Source organism: Tasmannia lanceolata, unplaced genomic scaffold, assembly GCF_043159265.1.
Source record: "Tasmannia lanceolata isolate RefF3 unplaced genomic scaffold, GAP_Taslan_0.1 ptg000016l, whole genome shotgun sequence".
Lineage (NCBI taxonomy): Eukaryota > Viridiplantae > Streptophyta > Magnoliopsida > Canellales > Winteraceae > Tasmannia > Tasmannia lanceolata.
This window is the reverse complement of record NW_027518693.1, coordinates 3,975,108-3,997,361: the sequence shown is the minus strand read 5'-3', so window position 1 is coordinate 3,997,361 and position 22,254 is coordinate 3,975,108. Positions and strand designations below refer to the sequence as shown.

The window sequence follows — 22,254 nt, the reverse complement described above, 5'->3', positions numbered from 1 at the left end:
TTTGACTCCATGTAATTGATTTAGAGTGAAATGATACTCGTAGGGTTTACTTGGAGGAATATTATCATAAATTGAAGGTTCCTCCACATAAAAATTGAATAGGGTTCGTTCAATTTATCTTTTTGCATGTGTAAAAAAAAAGTATTAACTTTTAGAAATATTTTTCCTTTCCAAACTTTTCAAGAAAATTGCTGCAATCAAAACATGGCCTTAAAGATAGGGCAATGATTTTTTCGCACCCCCCTAAGGATAATGCGCCCCCCCCCCCCCCCCCCCCCCCTTTTTTATCGTGATTTGATGTTAAACTTAAAAAGTGTTGTAGTCTGCCCACGATTCACATTACAAGGGGGCGCATTATCGTACAGGGAGTGTGAAAAAATCATCTCCCTAAAGAGCCAAAGCAATGAAATGTGTATACTTAACCTATAAATGTGTATATTTAAAAACGGGTAATTGCTATAATAACCACTACCATTATCACACTTTTTCTTTGAGGCAAGTAAACCTTTGATGAAATCCATGAAAATTTTCTTCCATAATTGATCAAGAACGGGTAATTGCTATAATAAGCTGGGAGTGGCAATGGCTTCACCTTTATAACAGAAACAACATATTCTGCTACAAATCTTTGTACATCTTTTGTACCCCTATCGAGAATATGCAATGTCATATGGACTCTTAAATACCCACTAGTTGAGCTACTGTGAAATTCCCTCAATACGATATCTTTCAATGGTGTGGTAAGGGAATAGCACGAAAAGGTCATTGTAGCCTAGTTCATCTTGCTCCCATTTGTAATCAGGATGAGTAATTGGGTTTTGAGTCATTCCCTCATTGCAGAACCGAATATATTGTCTATGATTGCCTCAAAGGATTACAACAGTTCTTATTTTAGCAACTAAAGACTCTTACCTCATAAGGACTCCAGAGAACTCTCAACAACTAAATAAAATAAAAAATACCCACTATTCCATCAAGCAAACACTTATCCTAACAGATAAAAAATTTCAAATCCAAAGATTATTGACATGTTATCCAACTATAATCAACCTACAACCTCTTGTTAGAAAGTGATATAAAAGCATACATGCAAGGGCAGTTTAATTATTTGTACATAAGGAAATAACTAACTACTCCATAGTTAAAAATTTTGGAGATTGATTGAAAATTCGGCAAAAATTGCAGATAATTGAAAGATTTGAACTATTTTCGGAAAACTTGAACGTTTTAAATTAAATGTAAATTTTTAATAAATTCAAGACAAATGCATTTTGGGTTGGAAAAGTGTTTTGAAACTCTCAACTTACCTCTTTCCACATCGAGTCAAAAAAAAATTCTTATTTTTGGATCCATGTTTTTTTTTTTTCCAAAAATTTCTCAAGCTTTTTCTGAGCTGTTCTTGAAATTTTCAAACATCTCTCACTGATTTATTCTTGAACTATGATCTACTCTCACTAAACAAACAACTGCCACTTCAAATATACAGCTTTACTATAACTTATACAGCAGTAAAATCAAAATCCAACATAATCTCAAGCTCTTAACTTCTTCATGTTTTCCTTTTTAGCTTTCATAAGCGGCTATGAGACCACTCTATTTACTGGTAAAAGTGACCCTCGATCTATGATAACTAAGTTTCACAAATATTATACAGACACCAGGACAGCTCTTTCTACCTCGCCTCGGACAACTGAATAGCTTCTTTGTTGTACGTAGAGTCGTCGGCCCAAACCAAGTGGTGAGATATTGCTGAATACTCTTGATCGCGGATCACTTCAAGCTGCTCCCACTCTGCCCATCGCTCTGCCAATCCCACTCCTTTAAGCATGCGTACCACTTCTTTCATCATTGGCCGTTCTTCAGGCAAGCTTTGGGTGCATAACAAAGCCACCTGAATGATAATCTCAACTTCTTTGGGATCGTAGTTTTGCTTCAAGTTGCTGTCCACAATGTCATGAAGCCTATTCTCCCTCAATAGTTTTTTGATCTGTTGGCACAAGAAATTTTTCAGAAACATTGTTGAAGCATTGTGTGAAAGTCATAAAAGCTGCAAAATCACTGTCAATGTAATTTCTAATGGAGATTTTCTTATTCTCATACATTAAAAATTGGTGGAAAGGATAGATACATCAAAACAAAAACTATAGGCAAACCTTTTTGTTATCTCATCTGGGTCAACCTGGTTTTACGCCTAACTGAGCCCCACATCTGTAAATCAAATAAAGTAGTCCTATATAAGTTGTTGTACTCTCCAAACATTTTTTGAGTTATATCATTGACTCGTTCGACTTGACAGAGTCAACTCATCCAGGCCTTCTACACAAGTTGTGAGTTGTTGGGGTTTTCAAGAATTACTTCGCTCCTTAATCCTAATCTTAATCTCCTTCGATTTAATTGCAAATTGGAATCCTCTCAGCCCATTACCTCTATCTTGCTTCACCACTTTCTGACAAGCATACTACTTTAACCAAAAGGTCCTTGTCTTATGTTAGTGTTAAACATGCAACATTTCGCTTTTTACAATCGTACCTCTTCTTATAATTAAGATTACTGGGACAACAATTAAGCATTTGGACTAGTTAATATGACACATTTGGATTAATTAACAGGGTGAGGATGGCTAACAGCACAAGTTTGCCTCCTCACTGGGTAACAGGAATAGGTAATTTATCCTGCAGCCAAAGTGTCTAAGTAATTTACCCATGCAAGTAGCAAAATTGACCTTCCATAACAAGTTAAGACCAGTGTTTAAAAACGCGAATGTGATGCGGAACACGGCCAAGAATGCGGTTGATGCTGTCATAACTCGGGAAAGTCAAAGGGGTTTTTATTGACTCTCTAGGGCAAAACGTGGAATACAGATGTGGTACAATGCAGAACGCGGCCAAGAAAAATCCTCGTCGGCTCTGGCGAGTTCCTTGACGTGTCAACGAGTTTTTAAACACTGGTTAAGACACAAGATAAAATCATAGGTGAAAATTTATATCTATTTTGTTAAAGATAATGATCACACATGATGATAATTGAGGTGGCAGCATGCCATGATCATGATTAAATAATAATATCTAAAGAAAAATCCAAAAAGGCCAAACCATAGACTGTCCAACAGTAATAACAACATCAGATAATTACTCTTGTCAGATGTGACCCAGTTGAGTGTCTAAGGATATGAATTGTTTTTGCAATATATGGTTAGTACTGCAATCTAAATCCTAGAGTACACATAATCGTGAATCCAGGTGCTTCCAAGAATTATACATAGTTCTACAAGTATGGGACCTACACATCAGTTTCTTGAAGGAAGTATCCAAACTAAGATTTATTGATTGTAGTTAATAAAAAAAAAGTGAGGGCAATTGTAGTAGCTAATCTTTGACAGTTTTACCCGATCGAAGGAAATGATACTTTTGTGGAAAAGAAAATAGGATAATGGATGCTAACAACAATCATTTCATGAGTGAGTATGTGAGCATCTTATGTCTAATGTATTTTAATAGCATATTTTCCTGATAGCCACAAGGCCAAAATCAAGTACTTATCTCATGTGGCACCCTAAAAGACACAAGCATAGTTACAAATCTATAACTTATTCAATCTATCTTACAAATCAAACATGCATAGGAGATTGCTAACAAAATTCAAACAACTTCTTTCTGAAAACCAATAAATCTTACATGATCAAGAAGAAGAACATCCTCCTCCTCTTCAAGACGTGATAGATCTATTGCACGCTGGCCAGTAACAAGTTCGAGAAGTGTGATACCATATCCGAACACATCTGTCTTCTCTGACGATTTTCCAGTAGATAGATATTCGGGGGCGATATGTCCCATAGTTCCGCGCACCTGGGTTGTAACATGAGTCAATCTTGTGTCAACCACTTTTGCTAATCCAAAATCCCCGAGAACTGGTTCAAAATCTTCATCTAGAAGGATGTTAGCAGCCTTCAAATCACGGTGTATAATCTTAGGATTGCATTGCTCATGCAGATACTCCAAACCATGGGCTGCACCGAAAGCTACACGTTTTCTAGTGGGCCAGTCCAGACCTTTCTCCCCTGGCTTTAAGTCTGTGGATAAGTTTAAAAGGAAATTCTTAGACAAATAATGATGTACATAAATCACTCATACTCATATATACTCGTACTCATATAAAAAACTTTGCATAAGGATCATAACTGTGGATCACTTGAGTTAGCTCCGTCTACAATCAAGAAGTACATGTTAACTTTCTCAGAACAATTTATCAGCATAATACAAGAAAAGAATAATTCATACCAGTGTAATTTATGATTCTTAACAATTTAATGGCATCCCTATGAGCACAGATTTTTTTATGGAATGGCTCATCGATATGATAATATAAATTTACAAAAAGTGGATACACATCATCTTTTAAGACACCTAGTATCAGGAAGATCATGTGTTTAGTGATGTAAAAAACTAAAATCAAACTTCCAGCCATTTGTTCTGGATGCATAGCCAACTAAAAATAGATACAAATGGAAGCAAATCCTAATTTCTAGATCTAAGCAACTCTAAGTAATGGAATGGGGAAATGGGGTTTCAGAGCTTGAACAGGCCTGAGGTGACATGTCCATTGGCAAGAATATATATATATAGTGACCGGAAATACTTTTCCAAAGAAAATAATAATGCGAAGAAGTACATGAGGTCATCAATGATTCAACGGTCTAAAGAATTCATCCACTGCGAGCCACTATGGAGGGGCCATACTGCAGAAATAACCGTTTTGGATGATCCTAACTCTCTCAAAAATGGAGATTTCCATGCTGAAAGTTATTAGATTAATAAAATATTTAAGTTATTTAGTTTCTTTAGAAGCTGTGAATTTGAGAGTTATTAGTCACTTTGGGCACGTTTGGTTGCTAGGAATTGTTTTTCATGATAAAGTGTCTCCAAGTCGAGATGAGCGTGAAGGTGGCTAAAAATCAGGAAACAAAATCCCGAAAACTAGAGTCTCCGATGATGAGAAGTGCTAAAAATCCGGAAACAAAAAACTCTACTCAAAACCGAATCGACCCTTTCCGGTTTTTTAGCAACTTCTCATCGCAGAGACACTAGTTTCCGGGATTTTGTTTCCTTTAGCCGACTTCACCCTCATCTCCGCTTGGAGAGGCCAATTTATCATGGAGAGCAATTCCTGGAAGCCAAACGTGCCCTTTTAGTAATTTAGTATTCCAAAGTTATCAGTTGTAGCAGTTATTAGTCACTTTGAGTCTTGGTATTCCAAAGTCTTTTGCATTCCAAGCCTCTGTGTTGTTTGTAAGCATTTTAGAGCATGAATGAATGAAGAATTGATAAAAAGCATCTGTTTGCAATTTTGGAACTGGTGGATGTGATGTCCCTCATTCTTGGTGTGACGCCTTGATAATCATTTGGGTGATGCATTTAACCAAGGTGGTGTGACTCCAACAATCTATCTTCCTATCAACTTCTGCCAAAGGTGGGTTAGTTTTCTTTGAAAAAAATCTGTTTCTTTTTTACGAGAGTGAAACCATCAGTTCTTTTATACCTTCTTGCTTCATAATTCCAATCGAGCTGTGAATCTTGACATTATTTTCAAAGTTTTTGGTTCCCATTCCACCCTTACGATCTTCTTGGATCTGCTCCTAACCTTACTAACAGTCCAAGTCCTGAGTTTCTGCAATTTTCTTGCTGGTAGCCCATGCATATATCTTATTTACTGCTTTGGACAACTTCAATCATATCTGGATTTGCTAAGACGGTGCGGATTCGGGCCCCACTACGACCTCGCTCTGTAGGATTACTATGGTTGTATTTAGGTAAGTGGCCCCCACCAGGGCATTGCCCTGAAGATGACCATTAGTTCATCCAGATACGCCCTAAGATCAAATTCACTTGAGATTTCATCAAAATTCCAAATATCAATGATGGAGATTAAATGTAAGGTTCAAGTGACGTGAGAGGATATATATTTGTTTTTATAAAGGTTTTGAGAATTTTTATTTACTCAAGTATTAATGAATTTATGGCGTTTTTTGAGTTTTTCCGAGACTTCAATTTCAATCAAATGAAATATTTGTTTAGTCCGATGTTCAAAAACTCGAACTCGGCCGAGAAAGTAGTCGACTCAGGCAAAACAAGGACTAATGCAGTCAACTTCTTATGAACTCGTGCAAGTCAATGGTGTTTTTGATGGGCATGGTAGGGAAAAACTCAAAATTGGAGGGAAACTGGGCCAAGGTAAAACTGAGTCGACTCGGAGGAATCAATGATTGACTCAGGAAGAATTTAAAGTTTAAACAGTGGTTTAATCTTCCCTAAACATCTCTCAATTTTTCAATTCACATAATTGTCAATAAATTTTCTTGTATATTTCTCTTCAATTTTTCAATTTCATCTCTCACTCAGTTTCGGAAGTGATGAAATTGTGCCAATTCCTTAGTTATAAATTCCGTTCCGGTCGCCGTTCCGTTTTAGCTACTGGAACGGAACGTTTCGGTGTTTCGGCCATTTCGTTCGGCGTTTCGTTAGAAACTTTTCGTTCTGCTCCGGTGAGGGGAATTTTTTTTAAAAAAAAAATAGTTAAAAATATGAAAAAAATCCAGTGGGTATGGTAAATTTTTTGGAATTTTTGTTCCACTCCGGTGAGGGGAATTTTTTGGAATTTTTTGAATTTTTTTCTAATTTTTTGCAAAAAGACGAAAATAGCCCTCCAAACAGCACCCCCACCGTCATAAAACGAGGGTAAATATGTAAAATACACTCCCCAACAGCCATAAGGGCATTTCTGTAATTTTTTGGATTTTTTTTTATTTTTCCAACTTTCCAACCCCATTCCGGCCGGAATAGGGGGTTTCGCCCATTCCAGCTGGAATTCCGGTGTGTTCCGGCCGGAACGGAACGGAATTGATAACTAAGGCCAATTCTGTATTTTAGACAGTCAATTGCAGAGATGTAATTTCCGTGTGGGCTTTCCAATGCATATTCTCAAACATAAAATAAAATTATGAGTAAGATTCATATGTAGCATTGAAAAAGGTATACGGATGGCAGAGACCCAAACCACATGAAAGAATCTATGAACAAGAATAATCCTAAACAAATGAAACTTTCTATTCTTAATATTCTATCAAAAGATTATCAAATTAACCAGCATGAAAATGATAAGCTCTATAATGAACAGATTTTGATTGCAAACTACTCTATTGATCAATCGAAAAAAGTAGAATACCAAAGCATTTGCAGATGATAAAGGACATACCTCGTAGACGATATGAAACACTGAGGTTTTCCATGAATGGATAAACAAGAATCCTCTCTGAAGAGGTGGTACAGAGTCCGATAAGCCGTAGTAGATTTTTATGAACTGCGACACTTATTAGCTCAGTTTCCCTTAGGAATGCAGCCTCCCCACCAGGATTGTGATAATCAGTTAGCCGTTTCACAGCAACCTTTGTATTGTCTGAAAGAACGCCCCTGTAAACTTTCCCAAAGCCCCCTTGTCCAATAACATTATTCTCATTGAAACTATCGGTCGCAAGTTGCATGTCACGCCATGAAAATCTTCTTAACTGTCCAAAAGAAATTTTGCATTCGTCCTCACCTAAAGTGGCATACAATAAAGGCAAGTTTAGATGAATAGAAAAGGAAGGTTTAAGTTGCGTTGCCTCAATAAATCAATATTCCCATGTTTTCAATTGTACTTATGCAATCTTCAACTAGAGGGAACAGAAAATACATGATACTAGGATTAGGTCAGAATAATATAGCCACATTGATACTTGAAGGCCTCAAGGGGACAAAACCCTACTTGGAATAGTGAAATCTCCCTCATCCAGTGAATAACATTGAGAAAACCACTCACTATCACTACCAGATAGTCACATAAAAAAGCAGAGAACTCTACCATGTGTCAAGACAGTCTCATTATCAATAAAAAAACATTTTCAACAGATATCATAAGGAATTTGAAAATTTTAATTTATGGATTAAATCATGAAATTGAAGCATTGAGGTAGATATTCCAAACATATATTTAGAAAGGATTGCGTAAATATTTTCATGTTGAGAATTTGGCTCATAGAAGAGGCAATTACGAGATTACCAGCAACATCAACAAAGAAATCATGGTTGATTCCATGCACTCGGTGGCGCCAATATGTGAAGATCCCAATGAACAGAGATAAAAATGCACCACCCACAGCACCACCAACGACAACTCTAAACTTCAACCGGCTTACTGAACCTGCCAATTTACTGATTCACCAGCCAGTATTTTGAATAGAAAAAAATGGATGGACAAACATGGTTTTAAATTTCGGAAGAAATACCAAAATTTCCAATTTCGGATTTCATCCAGGACCGAAACTGAAATTTATAGGCCGAAATTTTAAGATTCACACCAAAATTACCGAAATTTCCACCAAAATTTTGGTTTCGGCTGAGGCCAAAACCGAAACCGAAACTGAAATTTCAAACCTTGTGGACAAAACACAGTGGCTGTAGAGAGAGTAAACCTGGTATTGAAGAGCTTGACACACAAGGCTTCTGCAAGCTAGAGCCACAATCGAGATGAGTTCCTGTGAAACTGTAAGAATAATGTTGTCAGTCACACAGTATCTAATAAACTAAAGACAAGTGTTACATTTTCGTAAGTTCCCAATGTTGACACAACACTAAAGCCGTTATCTCATTGGACAAGCTTTTCAGGCAATAAAGTGTAAGCAAACAAAATTCAACATATCTAGGACTAGAAGCATATGGAAATAATTGCCCATTGTACATCTATTAAAAATGATATAATAATTGTGAAACAATCAGTTACTCCTTCGCTTTTGGAGTAACTGGTAGTTTCACATGGTATCAGAGCAAATGCCTAGGTTCAAACCTCCTTGATAGCAAAGTCCACATGCAATGGCCAAACCCAAAAGAGGGGCCACATGTGCCACATGTAGGCCAACCCTAGAAAGAGGGGCCACACGTGAGGAGAGTGTTAAATTATAAAATATTAAATAACGCCTTCTCCAACAGCTTAAGCTTTCGGAATAACTGGTAGTTTCACAAACAATAAACACGAAAGAAGTAGTCTTGTAGTCCTACAATTACAAATCAAATGTCTATTTAATATGTCAAATGTAAATAAGGTCATAGAGCCTGTTTACTTTTCAAGGGTAGGCTGGGTATTGCCGGAGCCCAGATAAAAAAGTCGCAAGTTGATCTAAGTTTGGGAAAATCTGATAAGTTGGTTGTTAGTGTTTACAAAAACAAAAAATGATTCAAAATGCTAGAAGTAAATGTAGACAATGTTGGCAGCTCTCCATTAGTTTTGATTGCAACAGAATAGTCCTGACTCCTGAAGCATGGTGTAACACAGTGTTCTACGGAACGTGGTTCTAGGCAATTGGCAAGGGCTGAACAATCTAAGAGGTAAATTGCAAAAGCCAAGTTACAATAGCAAGGGCTGAACAGTTTGTTTATTATGTATAATCTCTAAACCCTATTAAACCTTCTGTTTATTACAAGTATGCCACTCATCAGTAATCTGCCCCATCACATTCTTAACAGATGCATCGCCAAAAAAAAAACAAGGAAATTTACAGTCTGAGAACTGAGAAGGAATTTAATTCCATGAATGCAAATAACTAAACAAGGAAACTAACCTATTTTACAAGTTCACCAACACAATCAAAGTTTGTCTAACATTTAACTGATTTCACCAGAAGAATAGTAGTTGGGAAAGTCATATCATTTCCACATGGTAGTCTGTACCCAAAAAAAGGAGATAAAGAGTTAAGAGTTTGAATTACTTAAATGTGGGAACTGAAAACAATTTTGTGGGAATTCTTCCAACCAGATCATTAGAAGAAAGATCCCTGTGGACAATAAAAAGTTTCAAGATTAAAATGAGTACGCAAAATAATGCACTTTGAAGAAGATGGGCATCCAATGAAAAATCCATAACAGTAACTACCAAAAACATAAACAGGACATAAAATAATTCTTACACTTCTGTTAAAGCTGGAATATTTGTGATTGAATCAGGAATAGCTCCCCTTAAGTTGTTCATGCTTACTACCCTGCATCACAGATAATATTTTACTTACGTAGAAATGCAAAAGTGACTATTCAAGCTAGGGGTGCAACTTGATTCGGGCTCAACCCGAGCCCAATGGGTTCTACCCGATTTTGGCTAGGGATGGGTTGGCATTTCCTTGGGTTAGGTTGGGTTAGGGTTGGGAAAAGCCAACCCTATTTAGTTTCGGGTTGGGTTAGGGTTGAGGCCTTGGCAACCCGACCCGAACCCGACCTCTGTCCTCTAATTTTATCTTGATTTTCTTTGGTTTGTTGTATTTTTATGTTTGGCCCTAGGTGAATTCAAACCCAACTCGACCCAATTTTGGGTTAGATGTGTTGGGTTAGGGTTAAGAGATTTAGAGGCGGGTTGGGTTAGGGTTGACCATCCTCAACCCAAGGCCCAGTTTGGGTTAGGGTTGAGGGAATGATATCTCGGGTTGGGTTACAATTGGCCTCAACCCGATCCAACCAGACCCAAGTTGCACCCCTAATTCAAGCAGATTCTTTAAACAAATATTTGCTTTGTAGTTGTGATGTTTCACATTAGAAGGGTGACCTTTGCAACATGTTGAAACTGATACAGAGTAAAACATCGCAGAGATCAATTAACAAGTACATAAGCATGCTTACAAATGCTTAAGGTTGTAAAGTTGACCCCAAGTACTTGGTATAGAACCACTGAAACTATTGTTTCCCAGATTCAGGTACTGTAGGTGTGTCATATTGCAGAGATAATCAGGTAATATACCAGAGAGATGGTTATTCTGCAATTCCCTGCATAGGATATATAAAGAATGAACACGCTTCAAGCATAAGATATTCACAAACCACCATTTAGGAGAATATTTCTTTCCTTGATAAAGTTGACTAATAGCATGAAATAAAAAAAAAACAAAAAAAAAAAAAAACACACTTCTCTAACTAAGTTTTCAGCTAACAGGCTACAATTTAGTCTAAGTAACGAAAGAAATTTGGAGCATTTTCTGAAAACTCAAAGCAATTAAAATTAGTAAAAAATAAAAACATATCTTAGAAGATTGAATAATCACATGAAAAAACACTAATAAACATTTTTCCAGATAATTTTAGTGCAGTGAACACCTAAAGAAGAAAAAAAAAAAGAAAAAGAAATAGGCAACAACAAGCTACTGAAAATGATGGGAATGGTTGCGGCGAATAGACCATGGCTCAGATAATTTTAGTGCAGTAAACACCTAAAGAAGAAAAAAGAAATGGGCAACATCAAGCTACTAAAAATGATGGTTATGGTTGGGATGGATAGACCATGACTCTAAATCTATGATGAAGTAGGTAAATAAATTCATCACAGGACTCGGATACAGAACTAAACAGTTTGTTATTTTAATTTACAAATGAAATGTGCTTACACAAGAAAACAGGAACCGGATAGCCAACAGAAATACTAAAAAATAAGTAATACATTTGTAGGCATACTAGAATGTGAAGTTATTCCATCATATTGCGATTTGGAGATCACAGAATGAAGTCCCCCCATTGTACTGCAACCTCTAGAGGATAACAAAAGCTAGTTAAGAAATTTACAGTTGATGGTTCATCTTCCGAGGTAGGTGAAGATTTGGATGGCGCAATGACAGTTCTCTTCTCTGATTTGTAAACCATGGATGGAGAAAGACCAAGTATAGAGGATATTTTCCTTCACTTCCTATGGATGTTAGGGAAACCTTGGAACACTGACCCTCAGGAAGATACAGGAGTGGTATCTAGAGGATGTTTGGTTGTGGATAGGGCGGCAGGAATGGGTATCCCATCACCCCCAAAATGGGAGTGACTGCAATCCAATTCAGAGTTGGAATTATGCTCCTGCGCATTTTACAAGAATAAGCGGGGAAACAGGTGGGCGTAGGATCCCTCTTATGAAAACCAAACAGCCCATTAGTGTTAATAGAGGAGGTGTATCCAATGGCTCTTTCTAGTAATTTTGGGACATTATAGAGCAGAATTTAATGGGGCGCATGAATAATTTTCATTAGTATGTAATGTTCTAAATGTGTCATTCTTACATCAGATATTAGGGAGTTGATACATATTAGCCTAGTTGGAGGTCTGTACAATGTCATCCCTGAAGTTCCGCTTCCCAAATAAAGTAAGTGATAAATTACCAAGTAGCTCCAAACCAAAGTGCTTTGTACTGGCCTCTGAAATGTTAGATGGATTCTTTTTTTAGAAGGTATTACATGGATTCTTTATATCCAACAAATTAATCCACTAATAAAACACCTCTCGTACAACGGTTTTCTGTGGTAAAACCTTCAACTTCACCAGCAAAAGACGAGCTTCCCCTTCTAGTAGTGCAAAGCGCAGCCCCCTCCTTCACCCTGCTCCGCCTCCATGATTCAATGCTTGGGAAAGGCCGAAAATCTCCCTCCCTCCCTCCCTCCCTCCCTCCCTCTCTCTCTCTCTCTCTCGTCCTCACCCCATTGAACAAATTCCCCATCCAGGAACCATCGCATTGCAGATATCCCCTAGTATCTAACCTCTTTTGTAAAATAAAGTTTCAGGAAACTCACTCTCACCAATTAATGACTCCCTAGCTACAGCTGATGGAAAACAAACAAATTTCTTTACAAGAAAAAATATTATGCGGGAGAATTCCTTCCTTTCGACTCCCTATTTGCTTTCTCTTGCCATAGAAACAGCACCTCTGCAACATCTTTAAAATACAAGGTGACAGAATCCCTTTCTCTTGACTAGGTTTGTTCCCTTTTTTTATCTCATAATGTTCCAATCATTGAATGGATTGTGGCTGCATATGGGTATCCTATATTCCTTGTAACATTCAGATTGTATCTAGGTTACCTATTGGTTTTTTTGTGGAGTTTATTTGAGATTGTGACCACTTCTTCACTATTTTTGGGTTGTAATGTTTTGAAGTTGAATATGTATGCTTGGGAACTTGATTTCGGACAATATAAGATCTAGTGTCAATCTTTTTTAGTCTTTTTTTTCTGCTTTGCAATGCTTTTATTTGCTATCAGTATCAGTTTCTTGAACTTCAATGGACATGGACAATTACATGTTCTACTTTGATAGAGAAAAATGTATGTTTTTAGCGGGCATGCTTTGTTTTTCTGTGCTCTTATTCTTTAAAACCTTGCCATATTATGCCATACATACATGACAGACTCATAGAGTGATACAGATGAATTCATGCATGAATTTCATTCAAATAAACCCATAAAAATATCCATTAACCACATAATTCATGGTCTTGAAATTTTATTTTTCTAAAAAAATGCTACAAGTAGGTTGACATATGTCAGTCATAGCACTGTCAAAGCATCCCACAGATAAGGGAAGCAATGACTCCAGTAGATACAAATACAATCCAAGAAAAGCGCATAACCACAACCGACATAACTTTCCAAATGTGAAGGATATCATGCTGAAAATACAAACCAAACAATAAGAAAGCCAAATAATGCTAGCATATTAAGTGAACATTGATTAAGTTTAAGTTTTAAATATAAAAGGTACAACAATGCAAAAGGCATTCCAAGTTCTGACTGTTGGTTAGTTGTTAAATGTTATTATATGAGTAGCTTTCTTTAATTTCATCACACAGACCAATAAAAAGAACCAACATATTTGGAAGAACTTTTTTCAATCTATACAATATTCTCATTCGTAACAGTTAAGATATAGAGCATAAATCTGTAGTACGAGTGGAAATCACCGAAAATTCATGTCAGATACCAATAAAAAATAAACGAAACAGTTAGGAAGAACATTTTTTCAATCTATATAACACTCATTCCTAACAGATAAAGGTATAAAGCATAAATCAGTAATAAAAGCTGAAATCATCGTAAATTCATGTCAGTTAACCCTCATGCCACATCGTTCACCCAATTAAGGTGAGCATCTTAATTTGGTACACATTAATTTTACAGAAATAAATCCTGAGTACAAAACAAATGATACAGTACCAAGATGATAACTTACAAGCTAACCAAGAACTTTAGTTTGGTAATTGAAGGTGAGAATGTTCCTGAAAAACCATTTGATGCCAAACTCCTGCAAATATCAGTCACAAACTAAAAGTACTGCAAAAGATACACATATTGAGACCACAGAAAAAAAAAAAACTATCAATCAAATATGAAGAAGCATTGCAATATGATAATCCATATATTGAAAATGATAACAAATAAAATTGAAATCATAAATGCTTCAACAAGAAAATATGGAACTTAAGAGAAAGCACCTACAGAGATATAACGCGCCCCCCAACCCCACAGGTTACATGGGACCAGCTAAAGCAGGGGTTCACAAAACTAATATCCCAATCGCTAATTGACTTGCTGGAATCATTTAGAGCTCTCCTGAAGTCAATTAATGCTTCTCCTGAAACACCAGTAAAACACATACATCAACACAATAGCATGAAGTTAATAGAAGACAGATATGTGATCACAGTTGGTTATTATGCCAAGATGCCATTATATATATCCCTACATATAATCCATGTAAAGTATAGACACATTTATATATGGCAGCTAGTTATTATGCCACTATTTTAATGACCCGGTAATAAAACCTTAGATTTTGGGCTTTCTTGGAGGGTATGGTAAAGCAACTCCAAGCTTGGCTAGTTCTTGTTAATATTTGTCAAATTAAGTGATTAACATAACCACATAAACATCCAATAGACAAAGCTTTGAAAAGAAAGCTAACCGAAATTCCTAAAGGTTGATCTGTGTTGCACTTTTCTTCTTTTTTTTAACGGTAAGGAACAAGTTTACTGGTGACAAATATGTGTATCGTCCCACCTGGTTGTGGTTCACCACCAACTTCTTAGCCTTACATTGTCACTCATAAGAAAGATTTCCAACAGATGTTCGTCTCTAATTATTGTGTCCCCGCTAATTCGGTCACACATGAGGTTAGCATATAGGTTGTTTGGACATTGTCGGATAATTCTTTCTTTTCAAGTTATCAAATGATTATGAATAACACTGAGCCTTTTCTAAGAATGTTAAACCTAGTGGATTGCTAAATGATAGTATAATTCAAGGTTTGTAGCCCCAGGAACAGAAAAGGAAAAAAATGGTCATTTTCGGTCTTAGGCCTTGGTTTGGTGCTTCACTAAAGAGTGTAATGCTACAGATGCACAAAGTGTAATTCTACAGCCGCATAAAGTGTATCCAGGAAAAAGAATTATTGTTCACAATATCTATCCAACACTGAAATTAACAATGGCCAGTGAACAATCACAGTCAACATGAAATTAATTGTGGAAGGAAGCATCAGCCAAATCACTTCCTAACTCTTTGCAGAATAACAGGCACATTATTCTAAATTATCTGACTTGGCTAATTTCAAACTCAATGTGAACCACGAATGATAAATATGTAAATATAAATCTCAAAAAGTTTAAAGTATCACAACATCATCGTACCTTCAAAATTGGGTCCAGCAGAAGCATGGCTAAAGCCAACAAACTCGACAATTATAAGCCAGCTTACTATTAAGACCCACAAAAAATGGAATACTTGGAAAGCCAAATTGCATTCTCCTTCCACTAAAACCTTATCCAGGGACAGCTTACACCAATTGCCTTGTTTTGATTGTTCTGTGGGAAAACAAGAAATTTATCAATCAAGGTTAACAAAGTTGTCACAATAATAATGAAACCAAAATCATTTGCTCTATGTGACCTCAAAATGTGGATAGTCATTCTTAGGAAGGAAAGAGAACAATTAAAGTCGCCAACTTACATTTGAGAAATAATAAAGAAGATCACCATAGTTCATTCAACAAATAAATCAACAGTCAGACAATTAATTATCATGCTAATCAATAGTGAATTAGTTTATAAGTAGTTTCTTTGCATTCTGAATGTCTTCTATGTGGTCATCCTGTAGTAGAGAGATTCTAACGAGACAAGTTTTCACAAAATCATTACATACCATTGGAAGTTTAACATCCAAAACCAACATACTTGCAAGACCAGATGAGATATAAGAAAAAAAAACAATTTTATGTCCCTCATGTAAATAAGATCAGAAATAAACATAAGCCAGTGACACGAGAGGAAAAGGAGCAGAAATACTAAGGAAACAATGTTAAAGTAATCTGGAATCTGCAATACATGGGATTTCAATGACACATTAAGATATAAGTACTACAGTGTCTTTTTAAGTTAAAGTATAAACATACATTGGAACTGCTTTTTCTCTAAAGTGTATCCAAATTCATGACAATTATGCACATCAAAAGAACTCCTAAACACAAGCTAGACAAGCAATATATTAGATAAATACCATATACCGTCTGTAGGGAATTTAACCGGGTAGAACTCACCCTTAAAAGCTAGCTGTTAGAGGGAGGGTGCCATTCCCTTGTAACCCATCCCCATCCACTTCACTTATCCGATGTGGGACTATTTGCTTTTGCGTGGAACCCAAACAGCCCCCCCACCCACACACACACACGTAGAAGCAACATGGACAATCTTGCCCCTCCGCGAGGCGGCAACTTGGGAACCATGAGATAATACACCGGGGTTTCCGAGATCTTCCCTGAGGGACATTCCCACCCTCGGAGGCAAACCAGCGTTACCACGCCCTGGAGCTCGATACCATTTGTAGGGGCAGGACCCCGCCGCTAGAAATCCGGTTATCGAAGACTACTCCAAGCAAACAATGACAAATAGCCTCCGGCAACCCACGGAATTAGCCCAAACAAGTGTGTGCAACAAATCAAGAGTATAGTAAAATTAAGAAAGAAAACAAGAGAGCAAGAGACACAAGAGATTTACGTGGTTCGGCACTTTGGCCTACTCCACGGGCAATCTGGCAAGTAACCTCACTATCTATGATGAGAAAATACAAACAAGGGTTGAAACCCTTACCTCAACAATGGTGAAAACCCCACCAACACCCTCTTCTTACAGCTCAAGAAAAAACCCAACTCCCTCTTTACAATGTCTTCACAAACCCAAAAACACCATAAAAGGAACCCCAATAACCTTGGATCAAAGCCCTTGCAAGAGAAGAAGAAGAAGAAGAAACCCTTGGAGAGAGATAAACCTTTTTTCTTTGTGTAGAGAAAAGCTAGCTATTAACCTCACTTCTTTAGAATAAGTCTCAACTAAAGATAAACCCCTCTTTAGTGGGCTTATAAACCACATTCCAAGAATGCCCCCACTTAAAGAAGTTAACTGAAGTGATTTTATATCACTAATCCAACATCGTCTAACAGTTTGCAATAACAAAAAAATTATGCCTCGCACAAACTTCCTCGTGTTCTGAGAGTCGGACGAATATGATATTCCTGTGTTAATTAGGCTTGCCCTTTGTGGTGGTAACATTCTTTCTACGACTTGCTGAGAAGATTAATGCAGCAAGTGAGGATTAACCACAGTTGCCAAAAAACCATAATTCAGTGAATCAACCTAGTAAATTGTAATAGTGAACTAAAAAGTAAATAAAATGTTCAAAGAACTGGTCATATCTTTTGAGTTTTGACCTCTTATAACATTTTGACTCGATACTTCGGGAACTAAATTTCAAACTTCCAACTCAATGTCAAAGGATCCAAATATTGCCACACGATGGCCTCTAGCTGCATACCCACATGGGTCAGAGCACATGTGTCGTCTGGCTGGCCCACATGCAGGGAGTGCAGCCAAAGGCCATCCCATCCTCCACACACACACACACATACACAATGTTTTAAATTTCGGTTCGATTTCAGTTTTTGTCACCGCAAAAATGGAAATGCTTTGGTTTCCGTCAGGAATTTTGGTGGAAATACTGTAAAATCTAGAAAACATATGTAGATGATAGAATTTAACAGTGAAACTTCAGGAAATGCTGGAATAGGCACAAATACACACCTAGAAACCATCACCTAAGCAAGACAGTTATCCATAATGGTTTTAAAAAAAATCGAACACATAATGACATGCACAATTTGTACATACCCAATTTCACATGTAATTCATATAAAGCATCCTCTGAACTATAGAGATTAGACTTATAATCCAAACAGAAACATGTTTAACACAGGTAATCTTCACAAAACCATCTGAAGTAAAGAAACCCATTATAGAAATCCATAACCCATTTGAACAAAATAACCCATATGATCAAAAAGATCAATTCATCAACCCAACAACGACTGTAGTGCAACTTAAGAGAACAGAACTAAAAAGATTATTACTGTAGAACACAACATACCTTGTTTGGCCATTGCAGGTGAAATTGAAGGAGCAAAGACAATGAGGAGGAGGAGGAGGAGAAGAAGAAGAAGAAACATCCCATCGTTGCAAAGGAAGCACTACTTTTGATGGGGCCCACCACGGCCATTCAAAAAATACTGGATGGCCCACGCCTCCTACTTGACAGAGAATGAGAATCCCACTAACCTGGTTTTTTTAGGCTAACAAATCTACATGCAGAATGATGCAAGATATCTCATTTTTTACAGGTTGCCACGTGGATATCTCCAATTGGCTTCTTTATGTGATTCAGATGGCAGGTAGCTTCATCGTGACCGTCTAACATGTGGGTCCCATGTTAGATTAATAATAGCCCATAAATTGCACAGATTGAATCATCTTAATTGTCTCTTACTTTCCTTATGTAATGTGAAGAATGCTTGACCTCATTATAATACAATGAGACACCCCCACAATGTCCGTGGGTCCCGCCTTTAAATGATCTTAAATCTCAACCTCTATTTGATAGGTCTTGCCTTGGAACTCTTGTGACCAGAAAAATATCAGTGACAATTACTTATCTTAGCTTTTAATAATATTAATTTTTCTTCCTTGAACATGGGCCCGTTTGGATACCTCCCATTTTGTATTTGGATTTGGAATTGAGTTTTGAATACAAAATGAATAGATCCGGCAGCTCATGTAAAGGGAGACATAGAGGGAAGGGGGTACTTCGTGGAGGGCAGAGGTTGAGGAGCAAAGAGGGTGAAGGAAACTGCCGGATCTATGGATTTCCAATTTCTTTTTTCCACAGCTAATTTAGAAATCTGATTTTTTTTCACTGTCGGCTGCTGAATTAGAAATCCAAGAATTTGATCCAATCCAAATTACAAATTTACAATGCACAAAAATGGCTGCAAATGTGAGAAATCAAAATCAAAATCTTCTCAGCATCTGAACGGGCCCTTAATTTTAGGTCCAATAATTAGTTTTTTGACTCACAATCAAATCTCAAAACCCTAAGCCCGTGTTCATTTCAGATTGCGACAACCGATGGTGAGGGCCCTTCAGTCAGGACACTCACCATCGGCTGTCACAATCTGAAACGAACAGGTCATCAGGGTCTCTTCATTTGAGATTGTGACAACCGATTGTGAGCCCAAAACCTATGACCGGATTCAAAATTAAATCGGTCGTCACAATCTCAAATGAACAGGGCCTAAACAAAATTTAGAGTGTAATAATCAATTTTGGACCCGAAATCAGTTCTCAAAACTTAAACTGAAGAACACTTAAGAGCAAATCTGTCGGGATTTGCTATTGTCCATCGCAGAAGGCATTTCGCAGATGAGCTGTTGCATGTGAGAGCAGACACATCGTGAATGAAGACAAAATCTGCTGAAAAGTGAGCCCATGTGCTGCTCTCACATGCAACAGCCCACCCGCCAAATGCCTTCTGTGATGGACGCTAGCAAATCTCAAAGCGACTATATAGGATGGCCCCAGTAAACAGGGGAGGATTTATCATTCTCCCCGTACAAAAACACAATCAAAAGCACTGAGATAAAGAATCAATACGATTTTCATGAATGAGGTGCTTGACAACCCTCCTTTTTTCCATGTGTGCATTCCACTTTAATCATTTACTTTTTGATAAAGAACACCTTAGTTTTTTTCACAAATGACAAGTATAACCCTATTTTTTGCATACTTGGTTGCACGTTAAACAATCTTGTCTTCAAATCTCGTAACTTCGCCATTTGAAAGTAGGCAAAATGGTTCTCATATGGAAACTGCCTCGTTATAGGGGTCAAGGTAGTCAATTTTTTTATATGAATTATTGTTTTCCTATAAAGAAGGGGTTTTACTTATCAAAACAAAGGCGTGCCAATATCACCGCCCAAACAAAAGCCAACATGTTTTCCCCTTTGCTAACTTTTCTTCTTTCACTGGGCCTGCTCCGTTTAGTTGCCAGAATTTTTTTTGTTTCTTGGGATTTTTGTGGAACAAAAAACTTACTGGGAGATTGGTGGGGAAAAATACTCCCTGGAAGTATCCCGGTAAAATAAAAATCCCATGTTTGGTTGACCAGACGAGTTGATTTGTTTGGTTGCTTGAACTGTTGGGAAGAAAAAAATTCTTCTGCAAGCTTATTTTTGGTTCCTGGGATTATTTTGGTTCCTGGAAGTATTTTGTTTTCCTTCCAGGGGTTTCGTGCGAGGTTATTTTGGTTCCTTGGATTATTTTGGGCCCACCAATCAAACATGAGTTTCATCTGGAAATTCCACAAAAGTCCCAAGACTCAAAAAAATTCCGGCAACCAAACGTAATTTTTTTGTATTTTGGTAGTTAAACTGGTATTGAAGTTTTGGTCACAACATGATCAGGAGGAATATTTTAGGGAAGTGATATATCCGCCCCTTTTGATTACTAGTGACACCTAGCGCCAGTGTACGTGGTAATCAGGCCCATTAAATTCTTCTGACATCAAGTAGCTTCCCATATTTTATCATAGCCCGACCTCATTGTAATAAAATGTGGCGTGCACCCGCCACAACATAGTGTGTCCCACCTTTGATTGATCCAAACCATTCATCTGAGAGGCCAGATGCCAAGATCTCCTACTGAAGCATTTGTCCATGATCGGATGATCTTATCCGTTCATCAACACCTTAGATGAAAATTACAAAACTTTAAGATAACAAGAACATGTCTTCTTGAAACCCTTTTTTTCCCCTTTTTTAAAGCAAGCTATATATGCTTGCTATGAAAAATACATGTACTCTCATCCATGATTGATGCTAGTGGAATGAAAAAAGTTTATATTTTGGAGTTGCTCACAAGTGATCTTCTTGTCACACTAGAATCAGTTAAAAAAGTAGAGAGATTCTATTCCAATAAATAAATCACAAGTGCATGATTGGAAATAATGAGATATTTTCCTTAATTGGCACCGACGATATGAAAATATGAAGTGATGGACATCTAAAATATGAAGGGATGTACATCTAAAATCAAAATGAGTCCAAGACAAAGTTGCCAATATAAAGCTTAACCTACTTCAATGACGCAACTGAACAAGGTCCGATTTGTAAAGACTGAAATCAATTTGAAATTTTGAAGAATGCCACAATCTTTCCTCATATCGGTGCCACAATCTTTCCTCATATCGGTCAATCGCATCATTGTCGGGTTTGGATTGCATGAATTTTGTAAAAAAAATTGGAAAGGAAAAACTTTTAGAATTTCAAAATTTTCCAGTGTTTAATTGCACATAAAAAAAAATAAAAAAAACTTGAAGAAGCGCTGATCACAAGAGGGGGTTTAAAGTTGAGCATGACAAGAGAAAGCTTGGTAGCACAAATGGGTTCAAGTAACTTGGAGATCGTGAGCAAAAGAGAAACATCAAGGGGTGTTAGGTGTGTATGGTCTTGCAATGAAAAAGACTGCCTTAGCATATGACCCATATGTGTATATTGGGAGCAGTGCACGAGTTTGTCTGCGCGAGAGAAAGACTAATACCAAAGCCAAAGATGGTCCAAGAGCTTAACAAGGAGCTTTCATACAGTTGGTGATAGAGTAAAGATTGATTCAACATCACATCTTCTCTAGAGGAAATTTCAATTTATAGTGATATCTCTCTAAAAAAATCATAACTACATCATTTTCAAGTAAAAAAATTTTGGAAAATATTTTTTGACGGAAATATTTTTCTTGCAATCCAAACAGGTGAGGGCATATTTGACAACCAAGAAAGAAAAATCACTGTATTTCTCCTTACCTATCATGAAACAGGGGTGGAGAGGACGGGAGTGAAAGAGTCTGACTGAGAGCCAAGATGCCCGTTTCATCTTTTTCGGAAGTTTACATTAAAAATCTTGCAAAAAATATTGAACAAACCTTTTTTTGTGTTGATTTAAAGTGCTCTACCTCGCTTGCGCCCCCCTTAGTTTTATCTCAATTCCCATTTGGTTTTATTTCTACGTA

The 22,254-nt window shown here is 37.1% G+C and overlaps 1 protein-coding gene across 2 annotated transcripts; it reads right to left on the bottom strand.

The window, feature by feature from the left end:
• Positions 1–1,457: 1,457 nt before the first annotated feature.
• Positions 1,458–18,633, bottom strand: LOC143848586 (Leucine-rich repeat protein kinase family protein). 2 transcript variants are annotated; one of them, XM_077357550.1, is made up of 12 exons: positions 18,287–18,631; positions 15,502–15,675; positions 14,312–14,447; positions 14,046–14,117; positions 10,692–10,835; positions 9,992–10,063; positions 9,794–9,859; positions 8,504–8,574; positions 8,092–8,232; positions 7,249–7,590; positions 3,675–4,069; positions 1,458–1,987 (listed from the first exon to the last, which is right to left on the bottom strand). In XM_077357550.1, exons 1-12 carry the CDS (start codon positions 18,363–18,365, stop codon positions 1,673–1,675), a joined length of 2,007 nt encoding a protein of 668 aa, XP_077213665.1. In that variant the 5' UTR covers positions 18,366–18,631; the 3' UTR covers positions 1,458–1,672. The 2 variants fall into 2 exon arrangements, with proteins under 2 accessions (XP_077213665.1, XP_077213666.1); XM_077357551.1 differs by lacking the exon at positions 9,794–9,859 and having other exon boundaries at positions 18,287–18,633.
• Between the last annotated feature and the right edge of the window lie 3,621 nt (positions 18,634–22,254).

What these genes read in the sequence shown, in the direction of transcription:
- LOC143848586 (XM_077357550.1), bottom strand. Translation starts at nt 18,365, where the DNA reads ATGTTTCTTCTTCTTCTTCTCCTCCTCCTCCTCCTCATTGTCTTTGCT. An exon ending in ATTCCAGCTTTAACAGAAGT is followed by an intron (nt 9,860 to 9,991) that starts GTAAGAATTATT and finishes TATTGTCCACAG; the next exon opens with GGATCTTTCTTCTAATGATC. An exon ending in TTTTCAGTTCCCACATTTAA is followed by an intron (nt 8,575 to 9,793) that starts GTAATTCAAACT and finishes TTATTCTTACAG; the next exon opens with TTTCACAGGAACTCATCTCG.